At 38.6% G+C, this 17029-nt stretch overlaps 1 protein-coding gene across 11 annotated transcripts in view; it reads right to left on the minus strand.

Moving 5' to 3' along the window:
- The window catches only part of PALLD (palladin, cytoskeletal associated protein), a 150189-nt gene that overhangs the window by 43573 nt on the left and 89587 nt on the right, over nt 1-17029 (minus strand). Inside the window, exon 1 of one of the 11 annotated variants that reach the window (XM_040557080.1) lies at nt 579-717. The exons of the other annotated variants lie outside the window; for them this stretch is intronic. Coding sequence (XP_040413014.1) covers nt 579-613 — 35 coding nt within the window. The 5' untranslated portion in view covers nt 614-717. Of the gene's footprint in view, nt 1-578; nt 718-17029 lie in introns of those variants that run through there. 11 annotated transcript variants of the gene reach the window in all.

The following is a 17029-nucleotide window of genomic DNA, read 5'->3' on the forward strand; positions in this document are numbered from 1 at the left end:
TTTTATTCCACAGCAGCAGTCTGGCTCTGTGTCCCCCCTCTTCTTCCATTCTTCACAGCTAAGTCGAAAAACTAAGTGCTAAACAATGAAAAGAGTGTGAGCTAAATGCTCACATTTGAAAACAGATGTTCAAAGGGAAAGCTAGATACGTTCATTTTTTTGGTGAGTAACTACAGAATACTATGTTTTCAAAAGCAAAACACTGATTGCATGGAAGAAGAGCAAACAGATATTAGCAGAATATTCTCCAATGATGCCAGTAAAGATGGCATATTTTAAGGGTAACAGTTACTTGAGGATTCATATTCTGAGGTATGCACTTGGTTCGGACTACAATAGGCTGATTTATTTTTTTTAACCCACTTTAATTTTTGTTTTCTTCTTGATACCTTTTTGGTATCACGTTATTTTTACAATTAATAGAGCTGTCCTTTGAGAACTAAACAGGTAACAACCACTACAAGGAACTGTAATCCAAGCCCAGGCCAAGGGCTTGGACGTAGTGCTATGAAACGGGAGGTACAAGAGAAAGGCAGAGATGGTTGTATATCTCTGAAAAAGTCTCAGGAGGAACTGACCAGTGGGTTGCAGAGTACGTGACAGCAGATGACATTTTCAGGGTGGAAGGAATCCTTCATATTGCAAGGTCTCCATCAGGCTTATTTCCAGGTTCCCAGTATGAGGATATGTACCAGCTTTATGTTTATCTTACATCTCTGGATCTGTGAAAAACATTAAGATTCTTGGAGGAAAAAAGCCCAAAACCTCCTCCGGGAGGCACCCGACTATTTGCAGTGTAACCACCAGCTCCTTACAGATCTGTTTTTTTATATCTTGAAGGAAGAGGTTTTCTCTGCCTAGGTCGACAGTGCTGTCTGTGCTAAGGAATGATAATGGCAAGCTGCTGAACTGAGCTGACTAACTTGGTGGTGCTGACTTTGTTGTTCTCACTGTAAGTCCACAGTTCATGATGCTGCTAGAGAACTGCCACTTGATACTGCTTGTTCCACCCAGTCCTGGCATCCAAAGTGATCTAGAGTTACAATCTGCTCCCTGTACCTTTTAAATGCAAAAACTCTTAAGAAAGCCACTTACACCCAGACTGTCCGTCTTGGGGGAAGGTTTCTCCCAGGGTGGTGCCTGCTGTCCAGGCCTTGACAGGAATCAGCCTTGCACAGACTGAACTCTATCCAGGTAGTGTCTACCACAAAGTGTGGTAAGGGCATTCATGTTTCTTCAGTGTTTTACAACACAGTATGTGAAATAGATTGAAACCAACCACCACAGATAAAGAACCAAGACTAAATACAGTTTTTCTATGTTATAAATTTTTATATTTCCTGATTTGGGCCCTCCTTGGTCCTCCCTCATCATCTTACCAACAGAAAAGGAGCAAATGAAAAGCAGACAAAGAAAAGCAATTTTTGTTTGAAAGAAAGACTCTTACATATATATCATGTATGGAAGAACAATGGACTCACTTTTGCCCCAGATCATTCCTGAGTGAAAGCAGACCGACCCCTTCATGTCTTTCCAGTAACCTGCCCTTTCGGGAACAGATGGTGCAGTTCAACAGAAATATACTAGACATACCTCTGAAAGTACAGGAATACTTTGAATGAAAATAATCAGAATTAACCACAACTTTAAAAGCTTGAGCTAGTTTTCTAAATTAAGATTTGAAACTAGTGCCAGAAAAACTTTGTATTTTGGAATAACAACTGCTCATCTCCATGAAACCTACATTCCAATGAAGATCTAGCTTCTAACTCACGACGAGTGTCTCATAATCATGCCAGAGTTCTACAAGAGCAACCAGTCTGTGTGTTTGCTTCTTTAAGGCACCATCATGCTGTATTGAGAGGCAAGGGTGTTCTCAGGTAACACCGACTTCCATGTCACTCAATATCTATGTTCAGATATATTTCTTCATGTATTTAGATATCACAGAATCACAGAATCATTCAGGTTGGAAATGACCTCTAAGATCAGTTAGTCCAACCTTTAACCTAGCACTGCCAAGTCCACCATCTACACATTTCTTGAAGACCTCCAGGGATGGTGACTCCACCATTTTCCTGGGCAGCCTGTTCCAATGTTGTACTACCTTTTCAGTGAGGAAATTTCTCCTAATTTTCAACCTAACTCCCGCCTGGTGCAACTTGAGACCATTTCTCCTCATATTACCACTCAGTACTTGGGAGAAAAGCCTGATCCCCACCTTGCTATAGCCTCCTTTAAGGTAATTGTACAGCACCATGGGGTTTTCCCTCAGCCTCCTTTTCTCTAGGTTAAACAACCCCAGTTCCCTCAGCCAGTACTCATAAGACTTGTGCTCCAGACCCTTCATCAGCTTCGCTGCCCTTCTCTGGGCGTGCTCCAGCACCTCAATGTCCTTCTTGTGGCTAGGGGCCCCAAACTGAACACAGTATTCGAGGTGTATACATATATAGAGAGATATAGATATTTACAAAATCTAGGACGGAATATTTTCCATTATGATTTATTAGCATGAGAACGCACTAAGATGCAGTTAGACCACTCAAGCTCCTTGGCAGCCCAGTTGGGTAGCTGGCCGGCAGCGAAGGAATGGAGAACTGGAAGTGCTGGGAGCTGCTGTGGTTCCCTTCCTACATAATGCTCCCAGTGCTTCTGCATCTGTGGCTGTTTGGCAGCTGGGACAGCAAACTCACCAGGTTAAGCTACCTCTTGAACACACCGATTAATTTGCTTTCTACAACTACATTTTGTGTCTTACTGGTATAAATGGTACTGTTGGAAACGAATAATTTGCTAAACTGCTGACAGTTACTATTTTGGAGACTGAAATGCACTGAATGCTTTGGAGAGGCTCGTGCAAAGTTTGACAACAGTTAAATTTTCCTCCGATAAGATTGCTAATATATACTTTTCCACCAGATGTATCAATGCTTGAGAGTTATTAAAAATGAAAATATCAACTTAAGCTAGCAGTGAATGAATTAACAGCTGTACTGAAAAGAAATACTCAGAATACAAATGTAATTCCAACTAAAACTGTGTCCACTGAATACTTAGTCAATTTCAGAAATGTTAAAAAATGCTTTTTTAAACAACAAGAATAAACAAAAAACAACACCTGCAAGGCATCCAAGACACAGGCAGCTTTCAGGCTGTCTCATACAAATACATTTACCCGAACATTAAGCTCCCTGATACTGAACAATCCCTTATAAATATGAGAAATAAACATGCACTGTTTTAAAACTTGCAAGGGTTCACATTTATATAAGAGTGGAAATACCTGTTAAAACAAAAACTGAGGAAGGCCAGGGGAAGTGGAGAGGAGGAAAAATGAAAAACAGCACCAGTTTGGGTCCTACCCTGCAAACATGCTGAGATACTTTTTGTCTATGATGACAGATTTCAGGGGGGCTGCAGGGATGTTATTTAATCGTTGTGTGGAATACCTAGAGCTATAACTAGGAGCCATCTCCACCAGCTGCAAACTTTTAACATTTTCACTGCTTACCCTTCAAAGCTTAACAAATTGACAATGCAGATTCACAAGAACTAGTATTTTTCCTTATTTCATGTCAATATACAGCAGTGTTTATAGTTATCTAATTTCACTGTACCCTAATGTACTCTGAGGATAATCAGCCTGGTTTTAGAGCTGACACAAGTACCATATTATGAGCATTCTCTGAAACTAAGCCTGACTTTTCATCAGAGAAACTTTGTACATGCAGACGATAAATGTAAAATGTCTGCATCATGCCTGCATCGTTTGTGAACTCACCTTTAAGGAAATCCTGCTGTAATTTGGCTGTTAAAAGCCTGTCTATCCTAACAAGTGGCAGTTGTAGCTGTGCCCATTTTCCATTATTGTTTGATTATCTGTCAAAGACATCAAGGTAATTTCTGTACTAAGGAAACTAACAGTAGTTATAGTGCCAGTAGTTAGTGAACACAAGGCGGCTCCAAGCAATTCTTCTGGAGACAGGAACCTTTTTCATATCTCTGTAACACTGCAGGGACATTTTTCAAAACATGCACCAGTAAGATAACACATTTACCCTGGGTACAGAAAGAGAGGAAATTGTGCTCTTGTGCACACTTATTGTTCCAGAAAGTCATAAAGACACAATACAGCTTCAGTAAAAAAGCTGAACTTCGTAACTCCGTTAGGGTTACGCCACAAGAATTGGTCTGGTAAAGGAAGCAGAAAGTCTGTTATTAAGACGTAAATTAGTAATGAGGCATTAATAGCAGCACAAGTCCCAGATTGCAGCTCAGTTTACCCAAACTGTAGGAAATCATGACTTCAAATGCAGGAATGAATTAGCCTGAGAATGCACAAACAGGTCTCTGGCTCTAACTGTGCCAGACCACATTGAAGGTTACATTCTGTGCTTACTGGTATATATCCAAAGCAGGTATGCAAAAAATAAAATAAAATTCAAGTTTCAAAAACTTTAGCAGCCTAAAACTCAAAGTGAACTGAAGAAGACTGACAACCATTCCTCCTCTTCTAGATGCAGTATGATACATTTTTTCAGTGCTGCACAGCACATTCACTTTTTTGATTGTTTGTTTGTTTTTTAATTTTATACTTTTGATTAACAAGATACTCTACAAATTACGAGTATTGGCCACCAAAGTTGGGAAGTTAGTTTATTTTCATTCCCACCCACCAGTGACAGCAGGCTCAAAACTGAACCTCCATACTTTCAATACCTGTGAAGTATCTGTGCCTTGGGTTACATGGAAAGACATTCGGTTTGTAGAACTGAAATAGCTACCTTTGGGAGTCAGAATGAGCCATGTTTTTTAAAAGAAAGAAAAAAGGTAGAAAAAAAAAGATGTGTGATATTACAAATCTAGATGTGTGATATTACAAGAGCACACACGTACTGTCAATTGTGTCTTTGGGAAAATGAAAACTACGCTTTAAAACTACTTGAAGAAATAAAGGTCATTTTACAGCCTACATTTGAGGGCCTTTTCCCAGCTATTTTGTATTCACAAAGAAAAACAGTTCTGACATGTGAGCAGGTCACTGCTTCACGTATATCTCAGATATTAGCAGCTGACACATTAGTATTCTGTTTTACTGAAACTCAGTGAAGGTATTCCATCCTTAAAATACCATATATAAAGGAGCCATTGGAAAGAAAATCAATGCATAAAAACTGGTATGTTCTAACTGTGAAATAAATATGTAATTTTGAGTTCTCCCACCATGACAATATAATGCCTTTTGGGTGGCAGCACCACCTTCGTATCACAAAGTTCCGCTATTATACCATTCTTGCTCAATTCCTTCCATATGCACAGACATAACCCATAACCAACATACACCAGCTTTTATGGCAGAAGTAACAAGTGCTGAAGACAGCGATAATCATTCAGCCTGGTTCTCAGTAACTCTACAATATTACTCACAACTTCTGCTTCATGTATTCAATCAATGTAATCCTAATGCAGTCATTTCTTATGCAAGACCGAGAGAAGGGCTCTATGTCCCTGTCATGCAATCTAGGTTGGTAATCTTAATGAAAGTTGTGGCAACGGATAAAAACACAAAAGGATATACTTAAAAGGATGAACAATTGTGTAGTCACTCGACATGCTGCACACCTCCCAGGGAATCTGAATTTACTGCTGTGTTAGGGATTGGTATCATCCAGAGACATTTGGACATCTATTGCAAGAATGTTTCCTCACAGATGCCTTCTTAGATAGCCTTTTTAAAAGCCCTGGTGAAGGATGTCCCATCCACCAACTGGAGAAACAGCAGACTTTCACTGCCGTTGTTCTCTGGCACCTGAAATAGGCACCAGGTTGCTATTCTCTACACATTACCTAGCTGCTCGGCTCCTGCTGCAGGTACGAGTTTGTTCAGGCACGGACAACCTGCCTGACCTGTCTTCCACAAACAGGCCAGTTGAAATACAAAGCTCTGATTAAGTGAATTATTCACTTTATTGGGAAAAAAATACAAAAAAATACCCCAAGTGTCCTCAGCGTTTGCATACAAACGTTTCCACAAGGAGTTGGCAACTGCTCAGTCTATTCATGCCCAACAGATTCTCTATGGGCCGCAGCAGTCACAGAGAAGGAAAACTCCAGCACAGACTGGCAAAAGAGCAACACTTGAAAAATCAAAACACTTGAAAGTGTGGCGAGATGGACCTTATGACAGCTGTACCAGTTGGAAGACAGAGCTCTTTGTAGTCTTGGCTACAACAGCATGCACAACTTGATCTGCTACTGTAGACCGATAACATATTTTTGGTTTATCACGCTTTTTTTGTTTGTTTGTTTGTTTGTTTTCCTATCAGCAACTTGCACCAGCTTCAGTGTGGTACCTGCCTGATGAACACTTCTTTGACCTATTTTGCAGCAGGAGCAATCTTTCTGGATATGGATATCCAGCCAACTGGATGGACTACTTAAAATACAGTGTACAGGGTGCTGTCACTCATATCTGGCCAGATGTGCCCTTTCAGGGGTGTGAGGTATTTTGTCCATTTTTAGAGGCATCTTCCCCAGTGTATAATAGAGATGAAAAAAATGCCAAGTCCCAAAATGTGGCAAAATCACCTACTGCTTATTACAATTGCTCGATAAGCTTAATTGAGATGTCTTCGGCAAATCCTAATGAGAAAATAGACTTGCAGCCTTACTCCTTGACTGAACTCTGCACTTCACTGTAACTTCCTCATTGCTTGTTACAAAATAAAAAGCAAACACCTACCAGCAGAATTACTGAGCAAAGACCTTGCACAGTACACAGATACCACTGCTGTCAAAATCTATTTTAAAATATTCAGAATTTCCTCTGCTCCTGAACAGATTGAACAGACCTGACCAGCACTACTCCCATTATCTATTATCACAAAGAAAAGTGATCATCTTGAAACGACACACATTTGGACACAGATGCTCAGGTTGAATTAACTTCTTGTGCTGGCAACACATCGTTTTAAGTTATATTTTCCTGGTAAATAGATTAATTGATTTTACAGTGCAAATTTAATTTCTTCTTCAACTGCTAGCTGTACAGTGCATTCTGGTAAAACATTTAAAATGACTGCTTTACATATAAATGACGGGGCACATAATTGCTTTTGAACATTTGAGTGGGAACACATTCCATAAAGACGATTCATATCAAAGGCAATTTGTTTCTCAATTTATCAAGTAATATTGTTTATGGAAGACTTATGCAGTATGGACTTCTTCCCTGAAGTACGATGTGCATTACATAATTCCATACAAAAGAAGGAAATGTACAGGTAAATTATGTGGTGATAAACATCTATTGTGGCCAAATATTGTGTTAATGATGCTGAATGGCAGGTCAGCTATATATATGTAGCTGACATATAGCTATATAGCTGACATATATAGCTATATAGCAGATGTATAAACTAGCATGAGGTATCATTCTAAGTCACACAATCTAGAAGGCATTTAAAAGCAAGTATGCTGATCACAACAGGCGAGGCTCTAGCTTTACATTTTGTGTAAGTCTCAATTTCTGGGAAGTCAAATATGTGTTTTGCTAAACAAATATGCTGAAAATCAATCTCTGCATTTACTTTATTGGTTTTCTTGAAAAAAATGTGTAAGTATATAGAATATTGATGCATAGTACATTTAAAAATAGCATGCATTGTGCCCTATGTAGTATCTACACATTCAGAATCAATGTACCCTAGACATTGATTTTACTATTCTATACACCACAGTACAAATTTTATTATTCTTGCCTGCAGCTGATCTCCAGAATTCAATTAATTCTACAACATCTGTCCTGCAGTAAAAACCTCCAAGATGCAACAAACACATCTTGTTCATCTTCAGTTTGATCACAGGGTAGTATGTAAAAATCTAGTTACAAAGAAAAAAGTATTCTTCAATGTTTAAACCCGTTATGTCTCACAAGTGTGAAGGATGATTCTCTCTGTGGACTTGTTATTTTGATCACTCTTGACCCTTCTTAGACCAGAACTGATCACTCAGGGAGAAATACTGGCCTAGATGCACTGCTTCTCTGATTGGGGGTCCCATATTTATTAAAAACACCTTGAGTTTTATGTTAAAATGAATACACAGAAATGGATCATGAGAAAAATAGTTTATCTATTCCTAGAGTGAAAATCCATTTATTTTACCTTGATCAACAGAATTTTATGCTTTGTCCTTGCCAAAAAAAAGAAGTTTTTACATTGAATAGTTAGTAGCATAACATTTTAAGTGTGCTCAATTATTTATGTTGTTTCCTTAACATAACTAGAGTTCTTGGATTATATTTGGAAACTACTGGTAAATCAGTTAGTTAAAATGAATTAAAATAAAAATGGTGCTTTGAGTCCACAAACCTATAAACGTAGTGATACACATCTTTCTTACTGAAGTCAACACTACATAAGTGAGTCTTTTCCTCTTTAAATATCACAGCTTGGACTCTACCTCACGAGTAGATGAGATTTTTATTTTCTCTGTGCTTTAATAAACAACCTACGGCTCCATAATGAAAATATAATTTTGGAGTAAGCTACTTCAAAGAGAAGAATTTTGACAACACCAAACTTGGTAGCAGTACAGTTAGCATCAGTGTGGATCATAATGTTCTTCCTGCATGAACTCTGAGATTCCACACAATCCTCTGTTCTCTCAGCACTTGGACCACAGTGTAGTGCTGGTCTGTCTTAACTTTTTCTCCTCACTGACTTCCCTTTCTCTAGTTATAGTCTTCTCTGTCTTCCTGCCTCTTCCCTTGGCCTACCACCACTTCTTCACCACCCTTCTACAAGCTCCAGAAGTGCTACTTAGGTGCAAGACAGTAGGCCTGTGACTTCACATTGTACTTCACCTTGTATGCCATACGATAATTCTTCGTAGAACGAGGAATCATGAAAAGCCAGAGAGACCAGACAGCATACTGAAGTACTGCAGTTTTTGCCACAGAGGGCAAAATAAGGCAAAGACTTAAGGTCTCTAATGAGTTGTGCAGTATATCGGGGAGAGTGGGTACCCAGATCTGCAGAAAGACTGAGCTGCTCAGTATTGTTGTTTGGAAGAAAAGAAGTGCAGTTCCCTACAGTTATCCTCTTCTGCATGCCAAGACTCTAATGAGCCCTTGCACTTTGACTTACCACATTAATTGCATTCTCACGCCCTACTGGCAATGTTGTCTGAAGCTGCACATTTTTAGGTCATTTCATAAACCTTCAGAGACTGCAGTTTTCCAAATAGATTTCAAGACTTCAACATTAAAGTTACTTAAATAATAACTAATCTGCAAGGCCTTAGCTTTAAAAATGGGGAAATAAACTTTGCTAAGCAAGAATTGATAGCACATAATTCTTGCTGTACACAGTCCAGGCAATACTTCACACATTAGTTATGTCTGATCTTCTACACAAGGGAGAACTTTTGTCCTCAAGAGCCCAATACTAGAAATGGCATCTCATGATCCAAGGCTTATTGTTTTGTTTAAGTTTGTCTTATGTTCAAAATCTGATATTTGAAATTAAGTGGAATCTGTAAGGCATAAGGTCCGGCTTGATTAACATACTTCATAATTGCAGGAAATGTTTTTTGACCCTTAGTTGACTCAAAATTTTTTCTCATGATTATTTAACAGCATGATCTACTTCCCTAATGAATCATTCAGAATGAATGAGAAAAAATTCACATTCTTGGAAATAGTAACAGAATCTTGCAATCATTCTGAAATCCCCTATATATTAAATAACTTTATATTTTTAAAACAAGCTCCAGATGTGTATAAGAATTACTCTTGATTTGTGATAGGCCTAAAAGATCATTTACCTTTTCTTTCTGGCCTTGCAGCACTTTAGTTTGCTGTCATATTGCTCTAATTCTTCTAGCTGAAAGGAGACGTAGGGGAATGTTCTCATCCCATCTTTGGTATCTCACTTACACGAGTACTACAGCCTCCCAGATAGTCAGGGAAGCCTCCAGAGTGCAGTTCAGAGCGTGTAAATTAGATGCTAAATGTCAGAATGCATGAATACCCTCTTAAAAGAGGCATCTTCAGAAGTCATCCCAATAAAGCACATGCTTCGAAATGAAGACAGACGAATCAGATCCAGGCGGAAAACATACAAAATGTCCAACACATCCCCACTGGTGCAGATAAAAATAACGCTATCCAACAATTCTTTCCCTTGTCCATAGCTTAACGGCTCATGAGTCAACTGCAGATCCCACAATACATCACGCTGTTCCACAATCACAATGGACTACCTCACAAAGGTTAACATTTAATTTATTCTCTTAGAAGTACCCCAAATTCTTCACATAAACTACATAGACAACTAGTATGATAGCCAGGACTTATCAACAGCTAACAAATGTACTCAGCTACTTTTGATGGGGAATGCTCTTCTAGGCAGACTTAGTATCAGGGAGGATCCATAGTTCCAACACCACCACACCCAGCTAGGGTCACCATGTAGGAGGAAAATTAACAGAAAAGGTCAAATTGTTCAACAGCATTATGAAGTAACATTGTTAGAGTCAGGAAGAAATCTGGTGATTATTTATCAGCACCATCAGCTGTAGAACAAAGAATTGAACAGAAACCAGGCAAAGCAAAACAAAAAAAAAACCCTACCTCAATAAAAAAAGAGACTTCAGTAGTCCTAAAGAAAAGTCAGAGAAGGTAAGGTAATAAACACAAGATATGCCAGGGTGGTTTTAAACATCACCAAAAAGCATAGTATTGCACCGTATTCCATATGAAGAAGAATGCAGATATTTCAGGCTAGAAGATCAGACTGGAATGTGTGTGTCTGGACTGGTTTTAGTCACATAGGTTAAATGTGAGGATATCTGCACTACTAAGACGAAAATCAGTGTAAATAACCTTTCTGTACTTCGAATTCTTTAAACATTTTAATTCAACTGTGTTGCTGATTATTAAGCAATGCTTTGCAGCACAGAAATACATATATTGCAAGTATAAATGCTAAAAGACACCCTAGAGTCTTGTTATGCACCAGCAGCAAACTTGGTATTTACTGTTCCCAAGTCCAACCTGTTTTATTTCAATAAGATGCCCCCAAATCTTTTTATAATTATTTCCATTGCATATAAACATAATATCCTGGTATTAGTAAATTAGCTTGGCTAAATATAGCAAGGAGCACTCATGTTTTATGGGGGCATTTTCTCTGGTATGCAGCTAATATAAATAAAACAAGCAGAGAGAAGCTGGCAGTGTTCCACGGACATTACATCACTTTGCCTTAATAGGAAACCTCTCTGCAACTTAACATCTTGCTTTAAACACTCAGAAGTGTCCACAAAGTCTTCAGCGAGGATCATCATATAAGGCCAGCAGCTGGCTTGAAAAGGACTAGAACATGCAGCTGGGGATCTCGGTGCAATGCTGGAAAGAGAACCTCTAATGAAGACCGCCTTTAAGTTGTCACCAACTGCACGGCAACAAAAGATACATGTGAAATTCTGGTAAAAAGCAAGGAATCAAGTTCTGATTCCTACAACTTTACTTCAATAGGCTCAGGATTTTCTCTAGTGACCTTAGAAAGCTGCAAGTGAAAAAGGCAAGCCTCATCCCCTGGTCAAAAGTCAGAAAAAGTGACAAGCATCTCCCATATTCTTACATGCTGTTTACTCTTTGTGATCCTGAAAAAAAAAAAAAAGCTGTCTATTTTATGCTACCATCAATATCATCCCTCATCTCTAGTATGACATTGTTCTGAAGAAATTAGTTAATTAATGTAAAATACTGTATGATGTTCATTTACCAACAGCCAGTTGTTGCCTCCCATCTATGTGTTGAGTTTTTCACCATGAACAACAGTTCTCCTTGATTGTACACAATAAAAATAATAAATTAAACATGGAGTAAAAGCCACTGGATCTACAAGGATTTTCTGAGAAAAGATGGTCCTTGCACTCAAATGTTTGCAGCCATTACTGAGAATGGTTTCCATCTCTCAGCGTATAACACAAACAATAAAGTCTAGCAGACAACATAGTATATGAAGAATGAAAGCACCCAGAGGAATTTATGTTCATGCTGTAATTAATGTAAACATAAATTCCAGCTATTGTATTTCAAATGTGCAATTGCTGAGCAATAATCCAAATCCCTCTTCAAGCCTGCATGCAGTATTTGCTGGCATGGAATTTTATTGAGAGCATAATTTATTTAGGCACTGTCACACACATAAAAATGCATTTACCACAGCACAAAACGTCAGGGTACGTCATGCTGTCCTCTGTATTTTCCAGAAACATTTGAGAGGAATTCACTGAGTGGCTCCTAGAGATTTTAGTGGCAGCTGAGCAGCATACAGCCTTTGGAGACTCACAGTAAATGTTGCTGTGTCGACATCAATGACACTCAAAAAATAAAAAGCTAATCAAGTAAAGGTATGCAGCAAATATGTGTAAAATAGAGTACATTGAATACCATTGCTCTCATTCAGGAAACAAGTGGTCTTAAGGTACAAGTGGCACTATATCCCCTTTACTCAGTAGGACATCCCCAAATGTGCCTGTGTACTTTTCCATCCTTTCACACCCAGTAGTGATGGCACAAAGGTTTAGAATCCTTACAGGAGAAGTGGGTGGGTTGGTTTTCGTTTGATTGCTTTAGTTTGTTTGTTTGCAACTTGGATCTGTTCACTGCTTCAGATTAAAGAGCAGCCACACATAGGGTTCTGCTGGTGCCTGTCCAGGAATAAGCAGCTGACAGCCGGACCGAGGAATTCCCTTCCAAAGGAGGGTTTGTGAAGCCATACCTTCCGTATGTAATCACGAAGGATAGGAATGAACTTCCATGTCCACTTCACTTCTGAATGACAGCATTCAAACAAGATCTTTAATTCACACAATCATTTGTAATGCAACTGCCCTAAAATCAATTAAGTCTTTAACACAAACAAAACCAGAGTTTTAAGTTACAACAGAAAGAAGCAATTTTAAACTGGTTAGAGTGGATAACGAATAAATGGAGTAAATCTCATCTCCATCGCTGAAACAACCTAAAGATTTCAAATGGAAAGAATTTGTTCCAGATTAAGACGCTCTCTCCCAATACACAGTAGAGGCCTTCATTTTGCTAAAAAATGTGCACTGATGACACTGAGCTGTGTGGTACGGTCGATGCACTGGAGGGAAGGGATGCCATCCAGAGGGACCTGGATAGGCTTGAAAGGTGGGCCTGTGTGAACCTCATGAGCTTCAACAAGGCCAAGTGCAAAGTCCTACATCTGGAGGACACAAATACACAAAAGCACCAATACAGGCTGGGCGTAGAACAGATTGAGAGCAGCCCTGAGGAGAAGGACCTGAGGGTGTTGGTTGACGGGACAAGGAGTAATGGTTTTAAACTAAAAAAGGGTAGATTTAATTAGATATTAGAAAGAAATTCTTTACTCAGAGGGTGGCGAGGCACTGGAAGAGGTTGCCCAGAGAAGCTGTGCCTGCCCCATCCCTGAAGGTGCTCAAGGCCAGGCTGGATGGGGCTTTGGGCAACCTGGTCTGGTGGGAGCTGTCCCTGCCCATGGCAGGGGGTTGGAACTGGATGAGCTTTAAGGTCCCTTCCAACCCAAACCATTCTATGAACTTAAGACTCAACTGCCTGAATGACAAAGGTATAAGAACAATATTCACCTGACCAGTTTCATCTTTGCTGTACTTTTACTGGTCAGTGAATTGGCTCCTTACTAAACAATTCAATTTTCTTTATTCTAAAATTATACGCAGAATCATTAGCATCAGCCACTGCTCATTTTCTAAAATACCATTTTACCAGCTTATGCCTACTTTTCACAAAACGTCAGGGAAAGCAGAGGAATTAAGTTAGACTCAAAAAAAAAATTTAAAATACTCTGACAGCTATATTTATCTAACATTAATCACATCTAAGTTATGATAAGACTTCACTAAAACCTACTGATTAGATGCCACTGTTCCTGCTAAATAAACTGTTGTAATTCTCAGTTAAGTTTCAACTATTGTACTGTGTTGCATTGTCATTTTGGAAACAGAGAAAACATCTGCCAAAATGAGCTGTAATGGAAAAAATTCAACTGAGTCTCTCTTGCTCATCTATCCAACACTATCATTATGCAAGTTTACCTACTATATATAGCAGCCACAAGAGGACCTGATATGCTAACTGGGCATGTACACATCATATCTACTACATTTACGTTTTATCACAGAAAAAACAAGCTGCAATGGCTTTCCAAACTTGTGTAAATGGGTTCAGGAATTCAAACCGGTAACCTATTTGTTCAGGCACACAGACATTCCATTGAAACTGATGGGAGCAATGGCAACGAGAAGCTCTGAAAAGCAGGTAACTTTTGTGTGACTTTCACTTCATTCAAACAAATCTGTAAATTTACATTTAGAAGTTCATCCATGTTTTATAATAATTTGTTTCAAATTTTAATTCATGCTTTAGGAATATTTTTTAAGGTGAATTAAGTATCTCAGTGATTTGCCTTTAAAAGTCACAGAGGTAGCTGGAGATGCAGAGATTTCATATCCAGATCCCCCATTCAGTCCAATCAGTAGTGATGGAAATGAAAAATAGCTGATGAGAATTTGATAGTATGACTGAAATAAGTCAATCTCCATTCTATTCCCAGAAAAGATATCATAAAATCTAAATATACTACCTTTCATCTAAATGCAGCAGATTTAAGCACTGGAAACACAAAAACTTTCATGCATGGAAGATGTCACTATATGCAAGAGAGCGTGCAAATATTAACTCCGTGACCCTGGTGTCACACTGGAGTCTTTTAAAAGTTTTAAATATTCAGATCAAAGGCAATGCTTATCATGACATTTAAATCCAGATAATTTAAATAACAGTGATGAATGACATCATTGACTTAAAAAATTGCAACAGAAAAACCTTCTTATTGAAGGGTATGGTGGAACTCATGCTGTCTTCAACTGAAGTTTTTAGCTATGAACAAAACAGAGAATTCTTTTTATTCTTGACAAAGTATCTTTGCACTGGAATACACAAAATCCTACCAATGTTGTGGAAGACACCTAGACAGCATTTCTCACATTTACTCTCTGTACTTGCACTGTTCTATACAAAGGGGAGAGGAGAAGAAAAAAAAAAAGATTCTAAGAACAAACCAGCTAAAGAAATCACTTCAGCTACCAAAGATACAGCTTCATTATCTGTGGAACAAAGAGTTAACATTGCTCCAACATTTGTTTTTCCTAAGCCACACACGCCACATTTCTCCTGTACTTGACCACATATATTGCAGCCTGGCCCCCCAGCCATGTAGCCTGGGGAATCTATCAGAACATGCCACAGCTCCTTCAGCTCACGCATTTGGGGTTTCTCTCAAATGCAAGCTGCACAAATGACGTATTCCAGTCTTGTTTCAACATCTACCAGCTCTTGAGACTCAGCACTGTGGGCTACACTCCACAGCACGTTTGTGCTACACAGCTAAGGCACCAGCAATGACATCAAATGTTAATGTACGAGAGGATCTCATGACATCAGTAGAATTTGTTCAATGCCCTGCTTCTGAATGAAAAGTGTTGGCATACAGCCAAGTTTTCTCCTAAAAACTTCAAAATTTCATGTCATTAGCTAATTCATCAAGGGGGAAAAAATGATGGTTCTCCCACTGGATAACTTCTTTTGCTAAATGACTGTGGAAAAGGCACTAATATGCAACTTGCAAAGGTCCATGCATGTTTATAATACTTCGGGTTTCAGGTACTATTAAACATATTTAGCATCTATTATTGCTCACACTCTCTCAACTGCTAGTTTTATTACTGCTCTCTAGTGATTTGACTGCCTGAGCTATAGAAAAGCTACAAAAGGTAGCAACTCTTCCCAGTACACAGAACTGTAGAAGAACTAATAATTTTAGATTAAGATACAAATTTCACATTGCAAAACTAACATAAGACTGCAAGCCAAAATAAATGAAATCTTGAGAAAGTTTACACAGTGAAGCCTCAGGAAAAACTGTACCACTATCAGGTGAGTAACAGTTTAAAATGTCTAGAAATATGCTGTAAGCCAGAAGGTATCTCCTTCAGAACCAACCAAGTACCATTTAATCAGCTGTGGCTTAACAAACGCTTGCTCTCATTTTCTGCAGGAGTTTTAGCCTACATTACAATGGTCTGGAAATGTTTGTTGCTTTTTCCTTTGTTTCAGACTAGGAAACTAGCAGCAAAGGGATGAGTTGGGTTTGACTATGGATGACCTGATACCAGCTAACAAGAATATTATGTGGTCAGCAATTCGTTGGACAGCCAGCTAATTCCAACCTGAATGTATAGATCCAAGACTTTTCAAGGAAAACTCCAAAATGTTGAGCTGCTTCTCAGATTGATAAGGGAAATGTTTTTCCATAAATTTCACATGTCCTACATCTTCTGGAAAGCCCTTAGTCTAAAACTGCTTTTTATCACCTACCTGTCCTTCATGCAGCATGCTGCAGCTACCTCTACCAACCAACCATGAAACACATATGAATGGTTAAATTACTCCACAAACTTTGCCAGTGGTCAGTGGTTTTAGAAAATCCAGAATTTTCCAATACTAAGAGCAATTAATTGAGAAATGAACGCATCATATAGATAGCTTCCTTCCTTTTTAAGTGACTCTTGTCAAAGACGTTGAAAATTTTGTGCAAAACAGTGGACAATCTATAATAAAAATCTTGAGGAATCTGAGATAAAATTAAGTAGAGGAAGCATTTGAGAATAAGCTCAACAACCAACCGCAAAGATTAATATCAGTAGTTCAGGAAGCTTGACAGCAGATTTCTATGATTCTTTATCATAAAGACCATCAGTGATGACATCGAGACAATTTCCCTTACTCATGAGCACATTATGTATTATTCAATTATGGCTTTGTAAAGAATTTAATGTCTAAGACAAGCTGCTTCTGCCTCATATCACTCACTATATAGGGCCCTGGCATTTCTAAACATTTCCATTAACTTAAAAGGTACAGTTCACA

This window comes from Cygnus olor, chromosome 4 (genome assembly GCF_009769625.2).
Source record: "Cygnus olor isolate bCygOlo1 chromosome 4, bCygOlo1.pri.v2, whole genome shotgun sequence".
NCBI classification, from domain to species: Eukaryota; Metazoa; Chordata; class Aves; order Anseriformes; family Anatidae; genus Cygnus; species Cygnus olor.